At 53.1% G+C, this 27,422-nt stretch overlaps 1 protein-coding gene across 7 annotated transcripts in view; it reads left to right on the top strand.

Moving 5' to 3' along the window:
* The window catches only part of Hdac4 (histone deacetylase 4), a 255,217-nt gene that overhangs the window by 169,113 nt on the left and 58,682 nt on the right, over positions 1 to 27,422 (top strand). For 6 of the 7 annotated variants that reach the window (XM_047543426.1, XM_047543430.1, XM_047543428.1 and 3 more), the window contains 3 exons: positions 12,763 to 12,883; positions 19,092 to 19,213; positions 25,122 to 25,253. In XM_047543426.1, coding sequence (XP_047399382.1) covers positions 12,763 to 12,883; positions 19,092 to 19,213; positions 25,122 to 25,253 — 375 coding nt within the window. The remainder of the gene's footprint in view (positions 1 to 12,762; positions 12,884 to 19,091; positions 19,214 to 25,121; positions 25,254 to 27,422) is intronic. The other variant, XM_047543427.1, reaches the window with a different exon arrangement.

Below are 27,422 nucleotides of genomic sequence, written 5' to 3'. Positions count from 1 at the left end.
ACATGAATCCGATAGAAAGGCCAAGAGAGCTAACTTAAACAAGTCATACTCACATTCTTCTTCTTATCTTTCAGAAATACATTTATATTTCCATCCCAGTGTAAAGAGTAACACAAAAGTGTGTGTGTTTGTGTGTGTGTGTGTTTACTGATAACAGGTTACCTTTATCCAGTTATAGAACATTAAATGACGTAAATAAATCCCCAGTTAAATTTTCTATTTCTACATAAGTCTGAAGCAGATTAGCATTACAGACCACCGTAGTCTGCAGAACACCAGCTTGGAAAAGTGCTTTCCTAAGCATTTAGATGTATACGTATCTCTAGTCGCATGTATTTAGGGTGTCTGGCAAAGCTGACTCGATTCATGTTTTAAAAATTTGTCTACAAGAGAAAGGATCCCCATTAATGCCTCTGTCTTTAGGGGTGTGTGTGTGAGTTCCTGGGTCAGCTCCTCAAAGGAGTCTCCTCCTCAAAGGAGATCTTGGTTAAGATAGCACTGGCCACCTTTCTCAGGGTCCCTCTGGCCCAAAGGGCCTTGCTCACTCTGATTGGACCTCCAGGAGGGCAAGCTCTGTGTCCTTTTATGGGGAGGCACTTGCAAAGGAAGGTGTTGCTCTTTAGGTGAGAATGTTACCTGTACATTTACTCCACAACAGACTTATCCCAGGAGAGGGATGGACAATCTGGCATATACCAAAAATAAACAAACAACAAAATAAAAAATTACGCCTTGATCCCGCCACCAGCTGCTTTCAGGGGGTTGGAGCCCGGGATATTTTAAAGCCATCCACTTTAAGTGAGTTCCCTACTGTCATTTGTACCCAGAGGCTCCTTTTGGGCCTTTTTCTCACTAGGCTAGTCCATGGATGAGTCCCTCTCTGTCATTTCTTAAGGTTTCCCTGAAGATGCCTTTGGACAGGCTGCCAACAGAACATAGGTGGGCTTTTATTTCTGTTCCTCCCAGGCACTGTGTACCATAAAGGCACTCTCAGCTAGTGGTGAGGGGTTCATTTTTCCCCTCTGTTCAATGAAGGTCACTTTGACTATTCAGAGATTGTTAGGAACCTCTCACAGAAATCAGCATGACCCAGACATGGACGCCTGCGTGCATGGAACTTTCAGCAGGCCCTTGTGTTTTACTTCTGTGGGGAACAGGACAAACTCTATCTAGACGTGTCCCCTGGCCAAATGGGGCATCCAGCCAGATCTTAAAAGGGGAGACCATTTTTGTCCCCAGGTTGTAACCTAATAGTGCTGGAACCCATTGCTATGTCCTTTTAATCCCTGAGTAAGATAGGATAGTGAATCTTCAGGGGCTCAGGGTAATGGACCCCAATTAAGGTTTTTTCAAATGTAAAGTCCACCCTGTGAGGTTAAACATTCCAGTCAACTTCTTTGTCCCAGAACAGCAGGAAAATGGAAGTGGGAGAGGACCCAAATGGAGGTACGGAAAAATTCAGACTCCAGGATTCAAAGGGCATGGTCAGTTAGAAAGTCATGGGCCACGCCAACAGTCTTGGTGCCCTCCCAGTGCCTGGGCAACACAGTCCAACAACCAGCCCAACACCTTTTCATATCTGTCCAGCATGGAAGGATCAGTGTCTATCCAGAAGCCATCCGACCCCAGACTAGCACCTGCAAGTGGGAGACCCGGTTAGGCCCCTCATACCCGAGGAACTCCTCTTCTCGCCTCTAGACAGACCTCACTCCTTTTCAGTAAGATGAAATACTCTTTCTTCAGTACTTTAATCAAAGCACAGATGCAAATTTTTGTATGCATATAGCATTACACCTTTTAGAATCTTAACTCTTAGTAACCTTGTTTTTAGGTTAAGAGCCAGAAACAATCTTGAACCTGTTTTTTTCATTTACCAATTTATAAAACACATTCGGTAGACCCAAATAGATGTTACCTTATTGAATTCAAGAAACCAGATACTTGAATTTATTTTTAATTGATGTTTTAGAATTTTAACTAAATTAAATTAATCTTATCTTTCAACAGACACATTTATGAAGATCAAGCCCATTTACGTTGACCCTGATTTACCTATTTCTATCTTAGGTCACTCATGAAAACCAAGGTATCACACAAGTCTAGTTACCACTTTGAGTCAGTTACTCCCTGGAAGCCATGGGCATCGCACTGGTTTGGAGTTGTTCTCTGTGCATTCTGGAAGCCCACAGACCTCTCCACTCTAGGCCGTGCCTTCTTGCTGTCGTAATGGTAGAAACACAGCGCAGGTCTTGCTCCAGTGCAGTCTGACTCCTTGGTCCCCCACAGATTTCTCTGTGGCATCGGGGTCGTGAACAGGTTCTTTTCTGCACCTTCAAGACTTGTGTGTTTCCCATTTGCATGTGGGTTCTCTCCTGCCCAGAGCTGGTGGGTCTGGTGTGAACAGTGGCTGCATTTCCATGCCCTGCAGAGATGTGCAGTGGGCCTCACACCTCACTCCAAGTGTGCATGGAGGCTACTCCTGTGTCTCTGTGCTCCCTGCAGGTGAGGGTGCAGAGCTGTTCTTCCTGCAAGAGCTCTGAGTCCCACAACTCACTTGTGGGCCTGTGTCCACCAGCTGTCTTGCCATTGTCTCTGTTGCTAACAGCTTGGTCCTTGTCCCCAAAGCCAATTCAACAATGAGGACACAGTTTTGAGAAAAGGGAAAAAGAAATTTTATTGCTTTGCTAGCAAAGGAGAAACATGGAACTCCTGTCCCCGACACTGATTCTGCCCATCGAGGTACAGGGGTTTTAAGAGGCTGCATTTCACATGTTCTGGATGTTGTGTTCTCTGAGTTGTAATTCCCTTGTTAATTTGGGAGATGGCCATTTCTGATCTTCTGTTGCCATCCCCAAGTCTGAACTACTCAGTACCTGTGGTGGGTGTGTGCTCGAGGACAGCTAACTCTGCACAGGATGGGTAGAAAGGTAATCCTCTCTTCCCCAAGATTCAGGAGGAGGAGGGAGAGAGGCAGAGAAGGAAACGTGTCCTTTTTTGAAATATGTTGCAGTGGCAGACCAGCAAGGTACATTCAAAGGATCAAGTGGACCATGGTTACAGCTCCTTCCCGTTCTTGGCACTTTGTGGTTTCTTTGTGATTGCACTGAGTCTTTAGATCAAATCAGGAAGCCCTGATATTTTACAACGTTGATTATTCCTAGTCTTAAATATTTTTTGAGATATTTTAAAATTTTTCTTAACAAGGTGTAGGAGCCTTGCATATATTTTAGTAGGTGTGTTTCAAGCTATCCAGTGGTCCCTGATGCTGTTGTGAATGGCTTGGGTTTTGTAGTTTTGATAAGCAGTTGATTTTTGAGACTTGACTTTGTGCCCAACACCTTACTAAGCTTATATAGTCTAATTATTGGTAGATTAAGATCTTCAACACATGGAATTATATCTCTATAAATAATGACATGGCAGTTTCTTCCTTTCTAACCAGAATGTCTTCTGTATCATTTCCTTGCTACTTTATTTATCCTGGCTAGGACCTTGCTATCATGTGGATCTGTAGTGAAGTTGGCAGGCCTCCTGATCTGCTTCCCACTTTGCCTTTAAGTACCATGATTTCTAGAGGGGTCATTATGGTTTGGATGTGGGGTGACCCCCCAACGCAGGAGTATTCAGAGGTGACGTGGTGGAACTGTGGGCACTGTGACCTGATCAGCCCACCCTAGTTTGAATGGACTGACTGGGTGGGAGCTGTAAGCAGGTGGGGCGTGGCTGGAAGAGGTGGTCCCCTGGGGGCTGCCCTGGAAGGGGCCGATTCCCTGCAGTCCCTTCTCTCATCTGCTTCCGGATCCTGCCGTGAGCCCAGCAGCTTTGCTCCATGCTGTGCTGCCTCACTTGGGCACAGAGCAGTGCTGTAGCTGTCAGCAGACTAAGTCCTCTAAACCTGTGAGCGCCAGATAAACTTTTCCTCTAAGTTGTTCCCGTTAGGTATTTTGGTCACAGTGAGAAAACAGGTAACTAAAACAAAGGTTTTGTTTTACTTTGTATTCGATTTTCTGTTTTTGACAGGTTCTCTTCATCAGATTATGGATGAGTCCCTTTCATTTCTATTTGCTGTAAGCTGTAGTATGAATGGGTATTGATCTTTATGAGATGTTTCAGTGTCTGTCGGACATGGTTGTGTGATTTTCTGCTATGTTTGGTTAGTGTGAATTACATGGATTTTAATACAAATTGTAATCTGCACTTTTGTAAAACTTTCTATCAACTCAGTCATAATGCATTATCTTTTTCATGTGCTGCAAGTGTTGATTTGTTAGTATTTTACATGTTTGCAGCTGTCTTCATGAGAGATTGCCCATCAGTTTCCTTGCTGGTAAGTCCCTGGTTTTACTATGATGACTGTGCTGGCCTTAAGATGAACTGGGTATTGCTCCCTCTTTTTATATTCGTTGGGAAAGTTCATTTAACATGAATACTATTTTTCCCTAAATGTTTTATGAAATTTACTGTTAAATCTAACTGATTCTCAGGTTTTCTTTGTGCAAAGGTTTTTGATGACATATCCAGTTTTTAAACTAACTAATCAGACACTTGTCCCCTGTCAGTTTGAGTAGGTGGTGTTCTAAGAAACGTGTGTGTCTCGTGCATGCATTCCCTCTTGGCATGCTGCTGTTTGTTGTCCATCCTTCACCAGTTGTTTCGGTGTTGGAGATCTGTGGTGCCAGGCCCTTTTACATTTTTGATACTGTTTACGTGTGCCTTCTCTTTGTTGTTTTGTTTCACTTATGTTTTTCTTGGACAGTCTCTCCAGTTCTAGTCTTTTCAAAGAACTAGCTTTTGACTTTATGGAAGCTCTCTGTTGAATATTTGTTTTTCTCTTTCATTCATCTTTACTAATCTTATTTTTCTGTCTTCTGTTTTCTTTGGGTTTAATTTGTATCTCTTTTTCAGATTTTATTAGATACTTAAATGATGGATTTCAGCCTTCTAACATGTACATTTATAGCTGTACATGTTCCTCTAAATACAACCTTAACTACATCCTGTAAGTTTTGACATGCAGTCTAACAATCTTTATCTTTTAATTATTTTGTTCCATTAAATATAAATGGACCAAAACATGCTAAAACCTATCATTGTATTTTATAAATCATAATTATTCCAAATTTTTCTAACTCCATTTTCTTGCTTTATGTTCCTTTTCTACCTGCCTGGTAATCACTGTTTTGCCTTTCCTTTACGGATTGCCCTTGGGATCACAATAGCCATCTTATAATCTTGTGAAGTCTGGCCTGAATTAGTGTTTTGCTGTCCCAAGATGGTGTGAGGATCTCGGGTATCTTAACTCTCAGCTTCCACTGTTTGGACCTAGGCTCACATTTGTGTTAAAGACTGGCAAGACGCTGCTGTGGCTTCACGCAGCAGGGATAGCCACGCGTTCCCTGTCCACTTCCTGTTCCTTTCTGTGTCCGAACTCTCACCTATGATGGTTTTCTTTCATGATTTGCTCTACTGCAGGTCTAAGAGCAATGAAGTTTTGTCTGACATGATTTCGTGTTGTTTTTGATGAGTGTGAAATTCTAAGTTTGCATTTACTTTCAGCATTCTAAAGATTCCAATGTTCCCTTATCTTGTGTCTTCTGTTAATCTCCAAAGATCAGCTGCAGTCCTAGTGCTCCTTCTTTGGAGATGATCTTTTTTCTCTGGCTACTTTTATGATTTTCTCTATCTTGGTTTTTTAAAAGTTTTGCTCTTATGTACTTAACTATGGTCTCTCTTCTTTTCATCTTTTCTGCTTGGGTTTATGATTCTTAGGTCTGTGCTTTTCAAACTTCTGTGAGTTGTTAGAGCCAATTTTCTTAGCTTTGACCCCAGTGACGCTGCTTTTTACCTCATCCTTTTGTTCAACTGAGACTCGGGTACCCCTGTTAGGTCCTTTCCCTGTGTCCCCTGGGTTTCTCCCGTCCTCTCTGTGTGTGTACCCTTCTGCTTCTCCTGCTTTGGGTGTAGTATATTCTTCTAACACATCTTCCACTGTACTAATTTGTACCCCACCTGCAAGTGGCCTCTGTTGACCTTGTCCCTGGGTTTTTAATTCATCTGATATCCAGTTCTAGAATTTCCGTCTGGCTTGTTTACATGGTTTCCTGGGGAGCTTCTTGGTCTTACCTTCCCCTGTGCATGACATGGTCATCTTAGAGTACCTGTTACTTGGTTTTCCTGGTTTTCTCCTCGAGTGCTCTGTCTCACTGTCACCTTTGTGTTAGATGGCGTGTGGAAAGCCCTGGGCACGCCGTGGGGCCTGGAGCAGACGCGCACTCCTTACCGGGCCTTCATGGGGTTGAGCGGAGGTGAGGAGCCATCTTGATCATCCAGGGAGCTGAGTCAGAGTTGGGGTTATGTCTGGCCGCCCTGCTTGCAAGGTTCGCCCTTTGTGGTCCCACACAGAGCCTGAGGGGTGCAGGTGCTTCCCGCCCCCTCGATGCCCTCCAGTGACGTGACCGCCCTGCCTCTGCCTCTCCTCCCATCTGCAGGTGCTCTGGAGAAGAGCCTCCCTGGGTGGCACCCCGGCTTCCTCTGCAGCCTGGACACGCCTGCCCATGCCCTCCTCCCTCCCTCAGCAGATGCCTAGAGTGGTGCCACACTTGGATTCCCAGGCCACGGTGACTCTCACAGCCAGGCTTTGGGACAGATGTGCTTGGAGTTCCGGTTCTCCCAGACAGCATCCTCTTTGTGCTGCTCCTGTTCTTCGCTTTGGAAGGACAGATGCTGCCAGACATCTGCCTCCATGTAGTTTTTAGGTTGCAGTGTTGAGATTTTTGCCTTTAATTAATCCTCATTAGACTTGAAGCATTTCCAAATGGGACCTTAAAAAAAACCTTATGCTTTAAAAGGAATGAAATAACTATCAAGCAAATTCAGTTCTTAAGTTTATTTTTAATGTAAAAATTGCTATTTTACAAAACTAATTCTAAATGGGGATCAGGACATAGTCTAATTTGTACTGCATGCCTGTATCATGTACATTTTCAAAGTTTTTGCCTTTGAAACCAGTAGTCATTGTCTTCTGTGAACACACACCTGGTGTGCTCTCTCAGGGGTTCATCTGCGGCTTTGTTTCACTCTTACACTTTCTCAGTGATTGTTCTTACACACCAAGCGTACACTTAGGATCATCAACTCTTGCTATACTTCACTCTTGAAATGCACTGTAGATGCTCTACTTTGACAGAAGGCCAAGAAGGGAAGTACTTGGGAAGCAGCTCACTCTGTTAGCTCTGGGCTTGTGCCAGCACCTAGGCGTAAACACCAACCTGAACAGGGCACGTGGGCCCTGCACGCTGGTTAGCTAAGGCGAGAGGCACAGCCTCCTACTGTTGGAAGCAGCGGCCGCAAGCCCTGGAGAAGCCGGCTGGCAGGCTGTGGGTCCCTGGATCTGGCCCCCTGAAGGCTGCAGCGACTGCTGCTAACGCGCCTGGTGCTCCGAGGGCTGGCTGCCCTAGAGCCTGGCTCAGTGTTCTCTCCTAAAACTCTGTGGGGCTGAGCGCAGAGGTTGGGGTGCACGGGGCAGTGTGAATATCCTGGAGGCTCGGCCCCCCTCCCCCCGTGGCCTACTCTGGGTGGCCGCTTCCCACTAGGGAAGCCATCTCTGTGGACTGCAGTACACGGTCCTCAGCAGCCTGTCAAGGCTCTGCGTGTCTGTGTCCTGCACAGGGAGTGCTGGGTACAGGGTGTGCACGGGGCTGGGCTCAGGCCAAGACCCTGCCCTGGCCCGTTCCCTTCCACCACCCACCCCCGTGGCTCCGTGTGCCTCCATGTACATCCTGCTTTGTTGTTCCTTAGCGTGAGGAGTATAGTGGCTGTTTGTCAAATAACTGAAGTTCAAACGTGAAATATCAGCTGGTCAATCTGTACCACAACTAACCAACGAAAAACAATTTTCCTGATGCCTGAAAAGCAACTCAGTAAATTACTTGCTCATAGTTTACCAGAATCTTTCTGTAGGACTCACAAAATATAGAAAGACTTCACAAAACATTTGGATCTGTTTACAAGTCTAGAGCGATTTCCCGCTACCCAGAGCCCTGGCTGCCCAGCTGAGCCTCCAGCCGTGGCAGGCTTTGGCAGGGCATCCTGCTCTGGACCTGGGAGTTCAGGTTTAATAAAACAACTGTGTGCAGTGGGCACCTGGGAGACTGGCGTAGACTCTGCAGCCCTGAGTGTGCTCTTGCAGTGAGAAGGCAGAGCTGGCAAGACCACTGGCAGACGGCCTCTGGGGCTCCTATCCAGTGACTGGCATCTTGCCTGACTGGCACTTCTCCCCTGTGAAGCAGGTGGAGACTGCACAAAGGTGTGTCCAGTCGTTAAGTATTGGAACACATAGTGCAAAGCACCTGGTGTTTAGTTTCTTGGGGTTTTGTTTTAAGTGAACTTCTGATTAAATACTTAGTAAAAAAGTTTTGTTCCATTTGTAAACATTCACCGTACTTCTGATTTCAGGGCACGCTGCAGCTTTCTTTTAGCTGCTCATGCCACCTAGTGCTGTGCATCTGGTCAACGTTGGATTCTCAGAGTGGGCGGCAGTTTCATGACCTGTATCAGGAGCACACTCTCTAATCAGTCAGGTTTTCATTTAGATCAGCCACACTTGGGACCCAGAGCTGCACTGTCTGCCAAAGGCCCAAGTCCAGTCTTCCCTGAGCAGTGTAGTGTGTCCACACTGCTCCCTCTAGGAAGAAGGTGCTCTCTGGAGACCATGGAGGAGCTGCTCCCACTGAGCACTCGCCTAGCAGGAGAGAGGCCCTGGGTTTGGTCCCTGGCACTGCAAAAATAAATAGGTTAAAGTTAAAAAAAAGCAAAAAAGATGCAAAAGGCTAGAGATTGAAGGTCAGACCCCTGGTCCCAGAGGTAGTTCTGTCCCAATTGTGGAGTCTTGGTTTCCTGCAGGCTAGAGGGAAGGGAACAAGGAGCAAGTCTCCCGAACATTGTTCATGACTGGGAACCGCTGTCTGACTGCAGCCCGTGGCCTCCGCCCACCTGCCCTCCACCCTAGGTGTGTCTCTTACATCCCCTCCTCGTCCTTCCCGGCTGGGACTGTGCTGGAACCTCAAGGCTGCCAATTGGTCAAGTGGGTGAAAGAAAATCAATAGGTTAGTTTTAAAAAGGGAAAAATTAAAGAAATTTGCTGGGTCCAACCCTAGCAGTGGTCGGGGGTCCTAGGTGGATGGGAGGTGCTGGCGCCGTGGAGAAACAGCTGACAGAGACACTGAGTGTTCTGAGGCTGAATCTTTGTTTTTCTGCCAGCCTTTTTATACATTTTTTCTTTAGTAATGATTATATCATTTTACGGTTAGTTCAAAATTAAAAAAAAAAAAAACCTTCAAAAGTATGATCTCTGCTTCTTCTCAGAGTACACATTCTTTCTATATGATGGCTCAGGTCAAAACAGCCTTATTTCCCAGCTAGATTGAAACAATCTTGTCTCCCAGCTAAACCGAGGGCACCGTGATCTGTTAACTTTAGACTTCCAAAGCAAATATGTCACTAGATTTTCTGAGAAATTACCCCCACCATGAACTCTAGTGTTTAACAGTGAAAAGCTTTTACTATTATTAACAGAGGGCAGAGAAATCAACTTATAGTTCATATTTAGTCTATTCTATTTCATTTAATGGTGGACTATAATCTTATTTTGATTCTCAAAGAAATAGACTAAACATAGGAAAAACACAAATTATATTTATGACTAACCTAAATATTTTTATTATGTAAAGTATCTCTAGACTCAATTATTAAAACTAGGAAAGCAACAAAGGCTAAACAAGGGCTAAACACCGTATCCAAGCTCAGAGGAATGCCTCTTTATCCATCTATATTTAGAAATTATTATACTAAAGTAATCACAGGTTCCTTTTAACTCGAACATAGCTACAGTTGTTTATTTTCATTTATTTTATCTATGTATTACTACTAAATTTTTATTATGTACTATTTTGTGTCCCAGTACAGTAAAACTTTCCCAATGTTTTTCCAATAAGTTTCTAATGATATATTGATTATTAATATTAAAAGCAACTACACATGGAGACATGCCACGCCTATGGCCCCCAAGAGGGAGGATGATCTTCCAACAGAACCGTGTCAAGTGTCAGAGTGGTAGGAAATAGATGTGGCAGAAATTCGCTGTCTGTGTAGTGATTTTTTTTCCTGGAACTTTCCCTAAAGAGGAGAAATCTGGGAGGATGAGTATATGTAGGGATAGGGAGACTGGATGGGGGTCACAGTCTTTTCAAACGCTCAGTGAACCGTAAAGAACAAAGAGCGGTTCCTTTTGTGCTTAGAAAGCCCCAGGCATGCTTGCTGTGCTGGTCCCTGCAGGCAGGCCTGTAGGGGGGGCTGCAGTGTCCGTCTCGGGGATCCCTTTCCAAGGACCCAGGCCAGTGACACCTGGCTTGGGCTTGCTGGAGTCTTGGGGCTTCTGGTGAGCTCTGTTCTTGTCCCGAGGGGCCTTCTGCACCCGTCCTTTGGAAGGACCTGAAAGGTCATCCCCTCTCACTGACCATCTGGGCAGTCGTCACCGTCAACGTCATTGCCATTGCCATTGCCATCATGCATCCTGACCCCTTCCTCACGCTGTTAGCACTGGCTGGTGCCATTAAAATGCCCAGCACTTCACCGGTGGGAGAGCAGACAGCCCCTCCCTCCTTCCCGTTCTTCCCAGTGAGCACACGCCCTCCGGCAGCCGTGCCTCTGCCCATTCTGCTGCTCCCCGTGGCCCTGGCCCGCACTCCCTTGCCCCCGGTGCCTCCCTCAGCACGGCTTGTGCAAGGCCTGCCCTTGGGTTGTTTGACCCATGCCAGCCTGTGTTCAGGGCCAGAGTGCCCATGTCTGGGTTTGGGGTGTGCACATCTCCAAGCATGTGGTCCTCTGACAGGTCCCAGCAGACGGAGAGGCCAGCAGGCCAGACCACACTCTGCTGAATTTGGCCCTCGACCTCCTGGGGCCAGGTCTGTGTGAACTCCGAGGCTGAGGCTGCACTGCCTGGGGCCCAGGACTCATGGCAGAGAGGATTCACCCCGATGCAGCCCTGTGCTCGGCAGCCTGGGCCTGGGGACCCCACACAACTGTTCTTGAGTGGTGAAGTTTGTCCTCAGGTCTGAGATGGCCCTGAAGCCACAGCCTGTTCTGTGTGGACCCTCTGAGACTGCGTCCAGCCACTTAGTTAACGTTCCCTGTATTCCCTGGTTGATTGGATTCAGGTCCTGCCACAGCCTTGCAGGACTCTGTTTTTAAGAGCCCACTGCAGGTGGACCTTTGTCCACCTGTGGGAGTCCCACTGAGACAAACCACACTAGGGTTCTGCTGTGCAGGATTCAGAAGTATGTGCAGCTGACACAAGACTGCATTTTTGAATGACAACAGTTACCAGGGTGTGTGGTAAAGGTGGCCAGGAAAAGATTTCTCTAATGATGTTCATAGCTTATTAGCGATTTCTCACAAAATATCCATCAGGATCCATAGCAAGTACGTCAGTGAAACATAGCAAATAACTGACTAAAACCCACCACCAGAGCAGTAAGGATAAGCTAAAAATGTTTTTTTAAATCAAACTTCTTTTTTTGGGGGGCGGGTAATAGTGGGATTTGAACCCAGAGCCTAATGCTCTGCCACTGAGCTATGCCACCCAGTCCTAAAAAATTTGCTTTTCAAACTTTGGAAAGGAAGACCAGTTGTAAAACCTCAAGGAAATGGTGAAAGTCAGGAAGGTAAATGCAGAGCAGACTTTACAGAGCAGCACGTGAGCATCGGAACACACCCAAGTTTCCAGAAGAAGCGAGGCAAGGCATGTGTGCGCATGTCCTCTTGGACAGCCTCCAGCTGAGGCCAGCCCCTCACCTGAGACGCACCTGACCACCTCTGTGCCTTCTGCAGTCGGGCCCCTTGGGGCTTCCCCCGGGTTCCAGTGTGCCAGGGCTAGCACACAGCAGGCTCTCGATGACTCTACTCTACTGAGAAGCAACACAGCTCCAGGGGGTAGGCACGGCCCCTCCATGCCAGGGTGACCCCGAGTTGGGGGAGCAGGGTGTCTGCACCCCTGGTGCCAGGTGGGTGGGCACATTTTGGAAAGCGCTGTGGAGAGAGGTTGGGGGTGTGAAGATGGTCACTCGGAACATGGCAGCAAGGTCCCCTGACGGGCATCCGTTCACATGGCTTCTCGCAGCAGCAGAGGCCTCCCGCGGGACATGGTCTCACATAGAACTCGCTTTGAGGTGTTCTGAGCCAGGACATGTGCTCCGGGCGCCACACCAGCCAGGGCAGTGCCCACCGCGCCCTCAGGACGGGGCAGGTACTGAGGGCCATGGGCCGGAGGCCGGCGTCCCTTCGGGGTGGCTTTTAGCAGCGGTCACCCCGCCACAAGCACGAGCCCCGTCTCCGCCACCGTGGCGGAGCCACCCCTGGACGTGCAGGCCACACTGCTGCGCGTCCGCAGGCACTGCGCCAGCCTCCCAGGGAGCAGCGCTGCCCGGCCTGGCCCTGGGCACCTGCGCCCCTGCCGAGCGTCCCCTGCAGCAGTGAGAAGGCAGCACGTGCCCTGCTCGGCCCAGGGCCCGCTTCTGGGCAGGGCGTCTGTGCCTGGGAAGTGCTGTCAGCCAGCAGTCAGCCGCCCTGTGTGCCCTGTGCACCCCGTGCCGGAGCGGGCGGCGCTCCTCTGCTCCCTGCCTGGCCTCGCCGCGCAGAGGCCCCTGCCCCACATGCTCCCAGGCCCCCGCCGCTCCCCTGCGCCTCACCCTCTGCTCTCACTGCCAGGTGCCGTGGCCAGCACAGAGGTAAAGATGAAGCTGCAGGAGTTTGTCCTCAATAAGAAGAAGGCGCTGGCCCACCGCAACCTGAACCAGTGCATGTCCAGCGACCCCCGCTACTGGTATGGGTAAGTCCTGAGGCCGCGAGCTCGTGGCAGGTGTGTGTGGATCGGTCCTTTCCTCCTGAGGCTGGGGAGCCCTGCGTGACGGGAGGGGTGGTCCGGACGGCCCGTCTGCAGAGCACGGCAGCTCTCCTGGGCAGCACTCCGCCCCTGTCCCCGGCCTTTTTTTTCTTTTTTTTAATTTGTTCTTTTTAGTTATACATGACAATATAATGTACTTTGAAATATCATACATGAATGGAGGGTGACTTTCTATTCGTGTGGTTTTAGGTGTGTATTCAAACATGAATATAGGAAAGCGATGTCCGACTCATTCTACTGTCTTTCCTATTCCCTCCCCACTCCCTTCCCTTCATTTCCCTTTGTGTGATCAAAGTTCTTCTGTTCTCCCATCTTATTATGCGTTTCAACTACATATCAGAGAGAACATTTGACTTTTGGTTCTTTGGGGTTGGCTTATTTCACTTAGCATGATATTCTCTATCTAGTTCCATCCATTTACTGCAAATGCCATAATTTCATTCTTCTTTATGGCTGAGTAATATTCCATTATGTATATGTACCACATTATCTTTATCCATTCATCTGTCAAAGGGCACCTAGGTCAGTTCTATAGTTTAGCCATTGTGAATTGAGCTGCTAAAAACATTGATATGGCCATGTCACCATAGTATGCTGATTTTAAGTCTTTGGGGTATATGCCAAGGAGTGGAATAACTGGGTCAAATGGTGGTTCCATTCCAATTTTTCTGAGGACTCTCCATACTGCTTTCCAGAGTAGCTGCACCAATTTGCATCCCCACCAGCAATGTATGAGTGTACCTTTTCCCCACATCCTTGCCAACACTTATTGTTACTTGTATTCTTGATAACAGCCATTCTGACTGGAGTGAGATGAAATCTCAGTGTGGTTTTAATTTGCATTTCTCTAATTGCTAGAGATGTTGAACATTTTTTTCTCTATCTGTTGACCAATCATATTTCTTCTGTGAAGAAGGGATTTACTGATGGAGTTCCTGGCCTTTTGCCTCATTTCTCACTTGCATGATAGGAGCCATGCGCACTGGCACGCTGGCCTAGTTGTCTGTCACAGCTACCAAATTTCTGCCCATATTCTGACAATTCCTAGGCAAGTCAACAAGCACCTTGGTGTTTTTATTATTTTTTAGTAGAGACTTACCAGAGCCAGATGGGCAGAGAGCCCAGAGAGCCTGGAAAACCCACTCACCAACTCAGGAGTCCCTGGGCCTTACTCGCAGAGCCTGGCCGCTCTGCAGGGGCAGAATGAAGGGGCTACACCCAGTGATCACCCAGAGCAGATCGTCACTCTAAATGCAGTTCTCTGAGCTCTCGAAGGTCATTTTGTTACTGAGAAGAAACAACAGGATAGGTTTTTTTCTAATTTAGTTGTAGATGGACATAGTACCTTTGTTTATTTCTATGTGGTGCTGAGGATCGAAGCCAGTGCCTCTTACGTGCAAGGCAAGCTCTCTACACTGAGCCCAGCCCAGCCTGACGTAGTTTCCGTAGATCAAGATGCAATCAGTGATCCATTGGTGAACAGCGAGCAGTCCTGGAGCTCCAGCATGAACATCTAGCCAGGCACGATGCTGTGTGCCTGTTGCCCAGCCGCTCGGGAGGCGAGGCGGGAGGATGGCAAGCTCCAGGCCAGCCTCGGCAACTGCAGGGGAGAAGCAGGGGCTGGCTGTGGCTCCGAGCCCGAGCACAGCAGACGAGGATCCGTGCCAGAGAGCGGGCCGCAGGACTGCCCCCGACCCCCACGCTGCGGCCGGGGCAGGATGCCGCAGCGACAGCAGCGAGGACAGGCCTGTGAGGGGGAGGACTCAGAAATGCCAGTGGTCAGTGGTGGCGGACCGCACGCCAGGCTCGCTCTGAGGTCCGACTGGAGTAGCTGGCCTGGGGTCTTGCGTGCCAAGGCTCTGTGCCCCGGCCAGGACGGGGTGTGCCAGGCAGGGCAGCGGAGGACAGAGGCTGGGCTGGCACTTGGGAGGGCAAGGCGAGTCACCGCGGGGGACCCAGGAGTGGACAGCCTATGGCAGGGTCAGGAGGAACACGGCCAGATCTGCCCACAGGACAGGAGGGACTGAACTATGAGAGACCCTCATCCTGCAGGGCGGGCAGCACAGGGAGCCCTCAGAGGCAGGGCAGTGTGCTGCAGGCAGGCGCGGCTCAGGGACCCTGTGGGGCTTGGCAGGCACCACGGCAGGAAGTGGGAGCCCTGGAGGGTAACCATGGCGACGTGGACAGATGGCCAGCTCGGGGGAGGTGGGACTGAGAGAAGGCCTGGCGGGGACAGACCAGGGGAAGTGGACCCTCCTGCGGTTCAGGGGCCCTTGGGAAGGGGCATCTTGGGAGCCTCTGGGCAAAGGAACTTGACGAGGGGCTGGGGACAGGGCTTCTAGTGAGGAGGGTGGGTGAACGAGGGGTTCCTGGGGGGCAAGGAGGGGAGACAGGAAGACCCCAGTGAGCAGGGATGCCCTCCCCAGCAGTGCTTCCCTGAACAAGCCTGCCCACCCTGGGCTTAGTGCCTGGGAGTGTCCCCTCTACTCTGAAAGGTGGGGGGCACTCACAGGCCGGCAGCGGGTACTTGAGCTCAAGGGTGCCCGCCAGTTCTCCGTGAGTTTGGCGGCTGTGCTTTGTCTGGCGAGGACCCCAGGCGTGAAGTGCACGCGTGCATACGTGGTCGGGATCGGCACCTTCGCGCTGTCTGCCGCCCCAGCGCCACGCTCCTGAGGGCTGGCTTAGAGCTGGTCAGACGGCAGCAGAGCTGAGCTGGGAGAGTCTGAGGGGCGCACGGAATGCTGCAGCCGCCTGAGGGAGGCAGGGGTGGCGCCACAGCAGCCTGCACCCAGGCTCGGAGCGTTCACTTCATCAGAATCTGGAACTTCTAAACCTTCACTTTGAAATAGAAAGAGAAGCTCCTTTAAAAGGAACTCCAAGGGCCGAGGGCACACACAGGAGGGCACAGTGACACCCCGTGCGTGGGACACGGGGCTGGTAGGGCTCCTGCACTGCTGGTTGCTACAGACAGGCTGTGGGGGGGGGAGCAGGCCATGGGAACAGGCTCTTCCCCAGACAAGGCCCAGGCGGCCAGCGATCACAGGAGGTCTGCCTGCCCCGGGGCAGTCTTCCAGGACACAGGGAGCTGGCCACTCACCCTCTGGGCTGGCTCAGCTCTGAGGTCAGGGACTGGGCCTCCACCCCAGCCCCAGTGGTCAAGTTGGGCGGTTTCTCCTGAGGCAGGTGCTCGCCTGCCCTGCCCTGGCAGTGTGCTTCTGGTGTCTGCCCAGGAGGAAGCATAGCGTGCCCACACCCAGGCTGGCACTCTTGTGGTCAGCACAGCTTTGTCTGTGACCACCAGTGGCTAACAGGTAAATCATCCAACGAGCAGGGTGCATCTCTGTCCCAGGACTGTGCAGCAGCGGGAGGGCCAGCATGACCCTGCCATGGCCTGGGGGGCTCGGCAGCATGTAGACGGGGGACCCACCTGTACCTGCCGCTTCCAGATAATACGGAACAGGAGCAGGCGGAGTGGCTGCAGGTGCCCTTCATGCAGGCAGGCTGCCAGTCCTCCCTGAGCAGGGAGTCCGGGTGTGGACCGTGCCGTCCAGCGTGACAGTCCACTTGTGGGCACAGAGCCTGCGCAGCTCGGCTGGTGCACTGGGAGTGCCCAGGGCGGGCGCACGGGCTCAGGCAGTGGAGGAGGTGCAGTGCCCCCTAGGGAGGGAGTTCAGGGTCAGGGTGCGTAGAAGGCGAGGAGCAGCCCCACCGCTTCCTCTCACTCACTTTCACAGGGCTACTAGGAAACCAAGCCGCCACGTCCCCTCGTACTTCTGTTGAGCGTGCTGTTAGACTCACAGGAGAGTCGTGCCTGCCTCCATGGCCGGCACAGCTGACGCAGCCGGCAGCCTGCTCCCAGGCTCGGGGGCTTGCCTTTGTGCTCTCGTCCACACCCAAGGTCGTGTTCAGGAAGGACGCAGAGCGGCTCCTCTGTCTCCTGTAGCGCCAGGGGGCGCCGTGGGTCTTGCTCAGGAACGTGCCGACCCCAGTTCACCGTGGTGGTGCTGGGATGCACTCTAGCCTCTGGGCGGCCTCTCCACACCGCTCACTGCAGCCTCCAGCCAGGCTTCTGTGAGCCAGTCCCCAGCTGGGCTTTGAGTTTGCATAAAGGGAGGGGAATCCTTGGTCAGGGATGAACCGGGTGGAGGCAGCTGCTCTGCTCTGCTGCCCTGGGGGCTGGTGCGTGCAGAAGTGTGTATCTGATGTGGTGGGCCACACAAGGGCGCGTGGGGGGCGAATGTGCACTAGTAGGGCTGGTTCTGCTTCTGCTTGTGCATGCAGGTCCTCCCGAGAGCTGCTGCCGGGTGTGGTGTGGTCCAGCTGGGCACCATGCTGGCCCCAGGGCGGGTCGGGTCCCTGGGGCAGCAGCTCTAGGGGCTGCCGAGTGCCGCGATGTCTGCTCTCCTGCAGGTCAGGAGGCCATGAGGGCACCCTCCTGAGAGGGCCACTGGGCCAGTGGGCAGCCTGGTGACCCAGGGCCCTTCTGCAGCTGCAGCCAGTGGCCATTTGTGTTTAGCCACCTCCTGCTGCAGCCGACTGGAAGGTCTGAACACGGATGGCACCTCACACAACGCAGGGGGGTCCTCAGGTCTTCAGCAGCCAGAGCATTAACTCTGACTGAGTTGTGAAGAGCCCTGCCCTGCGGGTAGGGTGCTGTCCCGATGCGTGTCACGTTCATGATGCACTGTCACATCGAAGTGACTTGTTGCTGTGTAAGAAACTGTCTCTTAAACTCAGATAATGCAAGCCTGGTCGCTCTGTTTCTTACTAAAGAAAAAGAGAAAGTGAATGGAAAAGGCCCAGATTGCCACGTAGCAGTAAAGAAGTCTGGGTTAGCCAAGGCCGCGCTGCTCACAGTGCAGCTCTGGAGAGATGGTGTTACACTCAGACTGTGATGTCACTGTGCGACGGGGTCTGGAGAGGAGGCCCAGGTGTCCAGGGGAACTCCAGGGAAGAGGCCACAGCTCCTGTCCCCAGCCCAGCCCCAGACTCCCAACCTTGACTGCACCTCAGGACCACCCTGTGGGCAGACAGGAAGAGGTCTCCTTGGAGCAGAGTCATGCCTGGCGGTGTGGCCTGGAGCTGCGTGGCTTCCAGGGCCCTGGAGCTCCTCCCAGGGTGGGCAGCTGGGCTGGCCCCGAAGCCGGTCAGGGCCAGGCCAGTGAGCTTGTCTCAGGGACCCCCTCAGCACGTTCTGCACTTCCCAGTGTTTGAACATACAGCTGGGTGCACTAAGGAGCTCCCGCTGGGGACTCAACGCCAGGTGCTTGGGTGTGGAGTGCTGTGTACTCAAATAAATAATCTACAAATTCTAAACAAGAAAGCTGGCCAGCTTATTTCCAGTCAATAAGCAGATTATGCCATTTAAAGGCCCGCAGAATGTAGAAGACTGTTGGTGTTTAGGGCAGGACTCACTGGCAAGGTGTCCAGAAAGGTCTTATGGCGGCTGTCTCGGAGGGCCTGGTGGCCCAGCTCCTGACTCTGAAAGGTCTTGGGACGACTGTCTCGGAGGGCCTGGTGGCCCAGCTCCTGACTCTGGCTCTTCACTCAGCATCCACCAGCCAGCCCACTGCTGCCTGCCATGTTTAGGGCTTCTGGGTGACTCCTGGCCATTTGGGGAAGGTGTGGGGTTTTTTTGTTTGCTTTTGCTGCCTACCTGCCCCTGCCCAAAGGAAGGGAGGTGACAGATGACTGGGGTGAGGGCAGGTTCCATGGGTGAAAGTTCTCTGCTGAAGAGAAGTCCCCAAGGACTCCTGCTCTCAATGAGGCAAAGCGAACGCCGGAGTCACAGTGCCCACTGGCAGACCACCCCAACCCCGTCTCAACTGACTGCAACCTCATCTAGGTCGGTGAGGCCTGAGCCCCCACCTTCCCCTGCTCTGTACCCTGAGGACAGACCCTCTGTGTGGCCAGTGATGACCGTGGTGGTCAGAGAGCAGACCAGCACAGGGGTCTCAGGAGCAGTGTGGGCAGTGGCGCGGTCGGCCAGCTTGTTGGCCTCTGTTTCTCTTTGCTTTCGGAGAAGAGGGGCTGCTACTGAGGCACGAGGGCTTTTAAAGAAGGGCCTCAGAGGACGGCTTCCAGGCTCAGGGGATGCCCTCAGCAAGCTGATCGTCTCTTTCCTTTTCTCCAGGAAGACGCAGCACAGTTCTCTTGACCAGAGTTCTCCGCCCCAGAGCGGGGTGTCGGCCTCCTACAACCACCCGGTCCTGGGAATGTATGACGCCAAAGACGACTTCCCTCTTAGGAAGACAGGTCAGTGCCAAGGTCTGCTGTGGCCGGGGCCCTGCACCTGTGCCCAGCCACATGCAGGATGCTACTGAGCCAGTGCTCTTCTCATCAGACCACCAGCCGGAACATTTCTCCCAAAGCCTGACCTTTTGACCCTACCAGAACAAACAGCTCCCGGCGGGCACACCTGCTTCCCCAGGCCCTTCCTAGTCTGCTCTGGGCAAGGGCAGCCCCTCCCTGCTTGCCAGGATTGAGCAGCCCTTGCTCCTCAGAGCCAGGCCTGTCCGGCGGGTGAGTGAGCCAGCCCGCAGCCCTCTGTGCTGGCCCTGCACAGTGATAGCAGGGGCACTCAGGAACCGTGGAAAAGGTTCACCCTGGCCCGGGAGGGCATCCTGGGTGGTCACAGCCAGGTGCAGGAGTTCCGTTCCAAGCAGGAGCTAGAAGGGCATCGAGGCCCTTCTAGAAGCAGGGAGACGGCGCTGGGCATCTGACAAGACCACCAGGATGCTCTTGGGCGTGTGACTTAGACTGGGCAGTGACCCAGAGAAGGGCAGGGCCCCAAGAAGGGTGTGCCCTGGGGGGCTGCAGGAGGATGCTGCAGGTGCAGACTGCAGGGCATGGGGAATTCCACGGCGCCCGTCTTGACGGGGCTGCTTGTGGGGATGAGGTCTGAGGGCACAACTGTTTTATGACGCACAGCTTCTGTGTTACCCACAGAATTCCAGGCAGTTCTGGGCAGAAATGTATGGAAGGACTGGATCACACTGCTACTTGACCCGAGCAAAAGGCAACGTGGGGAAGCTGGGGCTCACCTGCTTTCCCAGCCTGGTGCAGGCAGCCTTGGGTGGACATGGGGTCTGGGATAGCAGTGCTGTGCCCCAGGGGTGACGCCGCACGGCTTCAGGCAGAGCCAGTGGCTCGGTCTCTGGGACATACACATGTGCACGGGCCCTCACGTGTCCAGCATGTGCTGCAGTGTGCTCCCTGGACAACAGTTCATACCTGTGCCTTCTCAGGTGTCTCACCTCCCTCATGAAAGGACTGTAGGCTGCCTGCACCTTACACACTCAGGGGCCACGGTCACTGGGCCTGAGGGTCCAGGCCCATCGCCTGAGTCCATTCTTGTCTCCTTTGCTTATGCACTGTGCTTTGGGGAGGCTCCTGTGCCCCTCTGGGCCTTCACTTGTCCTCTGCAGAGTGCGCCTGGGAGGCAGCCTCCTTGAGACTGTGGGAAGCTGGGGAGCTATTGACCATGTGCTCTCTGCTTTCATTCCCTCAGCTGTTAGGATGACCTTGACCCTCGGCAGCCAGTGACGTTCCTGCCTGGCTGAGTGTCCCCAGATCCTCCCTTTGTTGACCACAATTCAGCAGGGACAGGCAGGAGCCACTCTACTCAGCTGAGGGAAGGACCACATGGAAACAAATACCAGCATTGTGACCACACCTGACCAGCAGGTGTGTCCTGCTTTGTGGGGTCTCAGGCTCATCTTCCAGCTCCTGGCTCACCCTCTCCCCTGAGGCCTTCACCACCTTCGTGAGCACAGAACTAGGGACCAAGTCTGGGCTCCAGAGTCATTCTCTTGGCCCTTGCCCAGTTCTGTCTGGGTGGGGTCCCTTTCCACCTTGACTGACGCAGGAGTATCTGCACTTGGGGGCCAGCCTCTCCCACCAGGATTTGGCTTAGGGTCCCAGGTCAGAAGGGGCCTGGACCCTCCCACTGCTTCTGGGCAGCCTCACAGATGACCTGTCTGAGCTTCTGAAGCCTCTTTACCCCTGTGCCTTTTAAATACAGCCGTGAAGATCAGACGTACCAGGGACCGTTTGTATCACTGAGGCAGACACCCGGGACTGGCTCTGTCCGCAGTCTGTCGTGTCTGAGTCTGTTCCTGGGTAACAGAGAACCTGAGACCAGAATGTATTAAGAAGGGTGTGTCGGGAAGTTCACGAGCATGGTGCAGCATCTGCTGGCATAGGCTGGGGCCGTCCTGCTGCGGCTGACGTGGCAGGGGCGTCATGGTGAGGCAGCAGGTGCACCCCAGCACTCTGCTCCTCTTTTCCTCACCACATCTAACCCTGACTACCCTACGGGCCCACCTGCAAACACTTCCAGCCATTGAATTAGGAGGTTGAACTTCAGTGTGCATCTCAGAGGAGACGGGGAAGCCACAGCCACAGGCTGTCAGGGGCTTAACCAGGAGTGTTGTCTCCACAAGGCACTTGGTCCCTGGGCATCTGGGTCGTTGGGTGCTTTTCCACTTTTGAAAGCCAACTTAGTTTTGCAAGTGTCCTCCAGCAGACTGCCCCAGTAGAAGTCTACAGGTGCAGCCCACCCCTGTACTGGTCAGCGGACATCGCCTCCCTTCCAGCTGTGGGCTGGCGAGGGAGGTCCTGAGCCACCCTGTGCTCTCCAGCCGTCACTTGGTGGAGCTTGACAGCTTCCCTTCTTCCTCCTGGAGCTTACATGGCCAGATCTGCAGGACTCTGGGACGCGGTCCTGGGGGGCACTTTGGACAGGTGTGGAGACTGCATTCCAACATGTCATTGGCCTTTAGAAATGCCTTTTTATTTCAGTCGGACGGTGGTGTCTGAAGTCTGCGCAGGAAGGCGGCTGTCTTGTGGGTGATGGAGGTGGAGCTGACTCTGCTCCCCTCCTGCTCAGCTGTCTGCGTGCCTGTTGCTAATGGCAGACAGAGGAGGCCCTTCTGCACTGTCAGGCTCTGCGCCATCCCCGGCTCTGCTCTGGCCTGGGGGGCATTGCTCCAGGATCTGCCACCTGTCACTGTGGGCGGTTCACCTCCAGCCCCGGCTGCCTCCACTCAGCCCTGCCCCACAGGGTCTTCCCTGGTTCTGCTTGCTCCACACATGTCTGCCCTACGCCTCGGGCGGGCACCTCCCCTCCTGCTGGGAGGGTCAGCCTTGGAGACTGAATGTCAGGAGCACGGTGCTGCCATGTTCCAGGCCGATGCTGGGCTCCACTGGGAGCGGGAGTCATCTTCCTATAGGATCATTCCTTGATATAGCTGTTGCAGGATCCTGAGCCATTTTCAAGCCTGATCCTGTGTCCCCAGAACTCTGCAGCCAGGAGGGACCTCCAGGAGGGTCTGCTGCTTGTCACTGGGCTGTGTGAACCTGTGGTGTTCACTTCTCCTCCTGAGTGAGGAGTGTGTCTTGGGATATTCTGCTCATGATTCCCTGTTTGCTGTCTTCCCTCCTGGTCTTGCTAACTCAGTGTTGGACATTGTCCCCCACTTTCCTCTCTCTGTCCTTGTGTTCTGTTTGAAGATCCCAGCTGGCCCCCATCTTTCAGCACCTTCCTGCTGTCCTCATGTCTCTCTTCAGAGCTTCCTCTGCCTGTGGACCACAGGGACAGCAGAGGTGGCACAGCATACCCCTGGCTCTCTGACCCCTGGCCTGCATGATGCTGACAGCACTCTGCTCCAGTAGATTCCACAGGGCAGGGTCTTGGGCCATCCCATCCCCTGCCAGTGCCACAGTGGTGGCCCCCAGCCTCTCATTGGCTCCGGCCATGCTGCAGGCAGGCTGGCTCCAGAGGACCCTGGGTCGGTGCTCTCAGGTCACTCTCTTGAAGTACTCAGTGGGCCAGCCCTCCCTTCTACACACCGTGGGTCCTGCACGACATGTAGCAGCCCTGGCTCGGAAGGGCAGGTGCAGGCAGAGGCAGTGTGCCCTGCCCTGGGTCTGCCCCGTGTGACAGCAAGTGCCCTTCGGGAGCAGAGCAGAACCCAAGAGGCCTTGTGGGTGCGGTGCAGGGTCAGTGGAGAGGTGAGGAGGCAGGTGAGTGCCAGCGTGGTGTGCCACAGTGTGGAGGCGGGCATCAGGGAGCCTAGGGCTCTGAACAGAGCCAGAGGACAGGAGGCTGCTGCAGGAGGTTAGAAGTCACCCTGTAGACTCCGCGAGTCAAAGTAGGAGCCTTCAGACCATAGCAGGGGACATAAGTAGATGGGGGAGGGACAGGATCTGCCACCTGGTGACCTGGTCAGAGCTATGACCTTGAGGTGACCTCCATGCCATCCTGCAGGGCCTGGAGGAGATCACTATGATGGTCCACAATAGCACAGCTAGTCTGTGGCCAACTCAGAATGTCCTTGTCACGCTCTCATGATGCCACACTGGCTGTTCCAAGGTTATCGGGGTAGCTCCTGGAGAAAAGACCTCCCACACAGGACATCCATGTTCCCGTCTGTGGAGTCCTGCGGCCTTAGATCTCAAAGGCTACTTCTGTGATCTGTCATTTCTGTCTCCAGACCCAGCAAGGTGGTGGGAGGGAGTGTCGTTTCCTTGCCTAATAGCCAGTTAGGTTTGGGCCTCCTTTGTTTGGCTTCTAAGTAACGTAAGAAACGTGAATTGAGAAGTGGTATTCATGAGTCGGAACTTGCTCAGAACACTCGTTAAACAGGTTGGTCCTGTGGCCCACAGAGAGGCTCTTTTGTCCTTGAAGCCTATATCTGCTGCCATCCAAGTGAACTGGCACTTGCTCTGTGCAGAGATGCCATAAAGCAGACAGACCTATGCCGTGGGTCAGCGCCCCCCCAGAGTAGGCTGAGGATCCTGGCAAATCTGGCACCTTGGTGAACACAACCTCCAGTTCTCCAAGACCTCATTTCCCAGGCATCCTTTGCTGACCTACTTCCAAGTGAAAGAGGCTGGTAGTTGTCTGCATAACACAGACCCAGGCGGGAGCTGCTTCCCAGTGATGGAGTCACTGGGCTTGGTTCCAGCACAAGTAGGGAACTTCCCTTTCCAGAAAGATCAAGAGCAGCAGGGGGCTGATTGAGAAAAGGTGGCATCTTGCTAATTAGCAAATCCACAAGTGGCAGAAGGGAGAGGAGTCCAGGAGTCAGCTCTAGAGCCTGGGAGAGGCCACGCCAGAGGCTGCAGTGAGTCCTGGGCCTCTCTGCTGGTGCTCCCAGCGGGGCCACTCAGACTGCAACTTGATGGACCTGGCTCCCACGCAGAGAACCACTGGGAACCACTGTGGGCTTCCAGCATGCAGGTTTGCAGATGACGCGGTCCACACAAGGAGAACTCTGACAGAAACTAAGACAGGCCCCACATGGCTGTGCAAGGTGACAGACAGCTAAAGGTGACTAGCAAGACACTCAGGTCAGAAAATGGGCTTGGGTGTCCTCTCATCATATGAGGTTGGGGCAGCACCTCTTGCTTCAGGGTCTCGCTGGCCTCCATGGAGGCCATTGGTGTCTGAACTGGGATGTGGACGTCTGCAGGTGAAAGGGAGGCATGTGATGGGAAAAGTCATTATAACAGTCACGGGCCACAGCCCTGAGGGCCCCTGTGCAGTCAGTTTTGCTCAGATTTCCAAGCAGTGCTGTGTAAAGGTGCACTCAAATGATCTAGGAGGAGGTTATTTAAGGGACATCGCCACGGAATGACCATCACCCACACTGGACCCTGCCCAATAAATCAGCAGCCTCAGTCCCCGTCTCCTGCTGAAGTGTGGGCTCCCTTCCTTTCACATGGCACCCCATGACCCGCCCTGTCTGCAGACACTCAGCAAGCTTCTGACGTGCTGCGTGCGCTCAGGCCTGATGGTGAAGTACGTAGCCCACAGAGCTCTGCCTCTGCGCTGCCCTGTTGGTGGTTGTTACCCAGAGTGTTTTTTTTTTTTTTTTTTTTTTTTTTGTACCAGGGATTGAACCCAGGGGCACTGAACCCCTGAGACACATCTCCTTTTTATATTTTGAGACAGGGTCTCACTAAGCTGCTTAGAGCCTCACTAAGTTGCTGAGGCTGGCTTTGAATTTGCAATCCTTCTGCCTCAGACTCCCGAGCCACTGGGATTGCAGGCATGTGCCACTGTGCCTGGCCCAGTGTGCACAGTTTTAAGCCACGCTGTGATGCCCTTGACTCTCATTTTGTTTGCCTGCCTGTGATGATATCTCCTTCTTTACAGCTTCTGAACCCAACCTGAAATTGCGGTCCAGGCTTAAGCAGAAAGTGGCTGAGAGACGGAGCAGCCCTCTCCTGCGCAGAAAAGATGGGCCTGTGGTCACTGCTCTAAAAAAGCGTCCCCTGGATGTCACAGGTACGTCAGGCAAGCAAGTAGCCTGCTCCTGCTGCCCCACTCTGCAGCTTGCCTGTGGCAGCCAGCTCCTCTGGTGCCTCTGAGAGCCTGAAGCTGGGCCTGGCACGGTCAGCCAGTGTGGTCTTCTTCAGTGGCACTGCGTGTGCCAGGCCTCCCACCAGGGTCAGGACTAGGAGCGCCTAAGCAAGTGCTGCCCCTGGGCCCTGGCTCGGCTGCCCTATTGAGCCCAGGCATGGAAAAGCAGCATGCTTTTATGTCGCGGGAGGTGTTTTTGAGGGTCCTTTGAAGTTGGGTTAACCACCCATCTCGTTAATGGGTTCTGCCTGCTCCTGCCTGCTCTCCACTGCCCACTGAACAGTCAGAGGGTTCTAGCATCCTCTCTGGCTGCAGGAGAAAACCACAGGAGCTCAGCTGGCTCCACTATGGTACCTCGGTGCTGCTGGCCCCATCTAGTGATAGACACCAGCAGGACACCTGCAGCTAGGGTCACCACCCCCTCCCAGGCCTCTTTCTGAGGGCAGCGACCAAGCATGTACCCCCTGCCAGGATTCCCCACTATGAGGACCAGGACCCACTAGGGCACACCCTGCCCCTGAGGGCACATCTGCCCAGAAGCGCCTCCCCTCAGTCCCTCTCCCACAGGTGCACCCCAGCATAGGAGTTCCAAGCCCCATAAAGGCACCTCGTTCAGGAAACACCTGTCCCCTATTACCCAGGCGCACCTCCACAGTTCCAAAGTCCTGGCACCAGGACTATAGGGCTGCTCCCAGGTGACCTGGAGAGGAGGCCAGGAGCACTTGAAGGCCAGGGCTATGGGGACGCCTGCCTGCGAGTGCTCTGCTCCAATTGTTGTGGGAGACGCGCTGCTGGCCAAGGAGGGCTGGAGAGGCTTGCCCTGGCCACCTCTGGTGAATGGCCAGGCCTCACAGCACTCCTGAGGCCTGAGGGCAGAGCCTCCCTCCTGACGTGGGCCCAGCTGTCCCTGTCCCTGTGTGCTCCGGGGCTTCTCCAGCTGCCCTGGTCCTGGCTCTGGTCTCTGCACGGGCTGGAGCCTGCGGCCTTCGTGTGCCTGTGCTGGCGCTGTCTTCCTGTCGTCCAGTAGCTCTTTCCTCTGTCGTTCTACTACCAAGAGATCTTGTCTAGAGACCCAGGAATGTTGGGACCTGAAGTCCCACGAGTCTGATAAATGGGGAGCACGCCAGCTGACAGCTGTTTGAACACCTTGCATACTGTCCCCATGCACATGCCTTGCTGTGCTGGCTCAGGTAACCCCACGTTCCTTGCAGCCAGAGGGTTGGTGAGAGCAACCTTGGGCGGGTGGCTGCTGAACATCATGCCTCAGGTTCCTATTGTCACCCAGGGACTGCTTGACGCTGTTTTGATGTCAGAACTGGGCTGGGCACAAGAACAGTGAGAGCAGCTCCTTGCCTTCCAGGAGCTTCCAGCCTCACTTGAGACCCCAACCATCACATGGGAGACAGCCCATCAGTCACACGTGGCAGGACCTGGTTAATGCTGAGCTGTGCTGGACGGAGAGCGTGCACCCAGTAGCCATGCTGGAATAGGGAGGCTGTGGAGAAGGTGGCGTCTGAGCTGTGGTCTGCTGGACAGAGAAGGCAGTGCTGGTAGAGGAGCTGGGACTGTCCAGGGCTCCATGGGGTGTGATTCCACACAGTGATGGAGCCTCCCTGGGGGGCTGGGCAGGCAGTGGAGCCCTTGAGCATGGTCTTCAAGGGAAGACCATGGGAAGGCCCAGATGCACACTCTTTACCACTTGTTAATTAAATTCACACTCGATGAAGAGCACAAAGAAGAAAGTAAGTTCCCATAGCTGCATTGCTGCCCATGGTGGCCTTTCGACCCCTGGGGCGAGCCTCGTCCTTTGTGCCGTTCTCGTTGCCCAGCTCCTGTCCTGTCCACTTGACCACAGTCTCGAGGACCTTCTGGCCCCTCTGCCTGGACTCTCCTTTCACCAGTGTGAATAAGAACACCGTGGTTGTGCATTGATGCTTGCTTCCTTATCAGATTCTTGAAAGTGGGATAAAAAATGCTGTGTTTCGGAGGTAGAAAAGCAGATGACCATGTTTCGTGGTCCAAAGCTGTCCTGCCCATGTGCACACAGAGGAATGTCTCCTCTGCCTCAAGGCAGTGTTGGGAGGGTTTTCTGGA

Source organism: Sciurus carolinensis, chromosome 3 (genome assembly GCF_902686445.1).
Source record: "Sciurus carolinensis chromosome 3, mSciCar1.2, whole genome shotgun sequence".
Taxonomy (NCBI): domain Eukaryota; kingdom Metazoa; phylum Chordata; class Mammalia; order Rodentia; family Sciuridae; genus Sciurus; species Sciurus carolinensis.
Note: the sequence above shows the minus strand (reverse complement) of the source record. Positions and strands in the feature narration are given on the sequence as shown.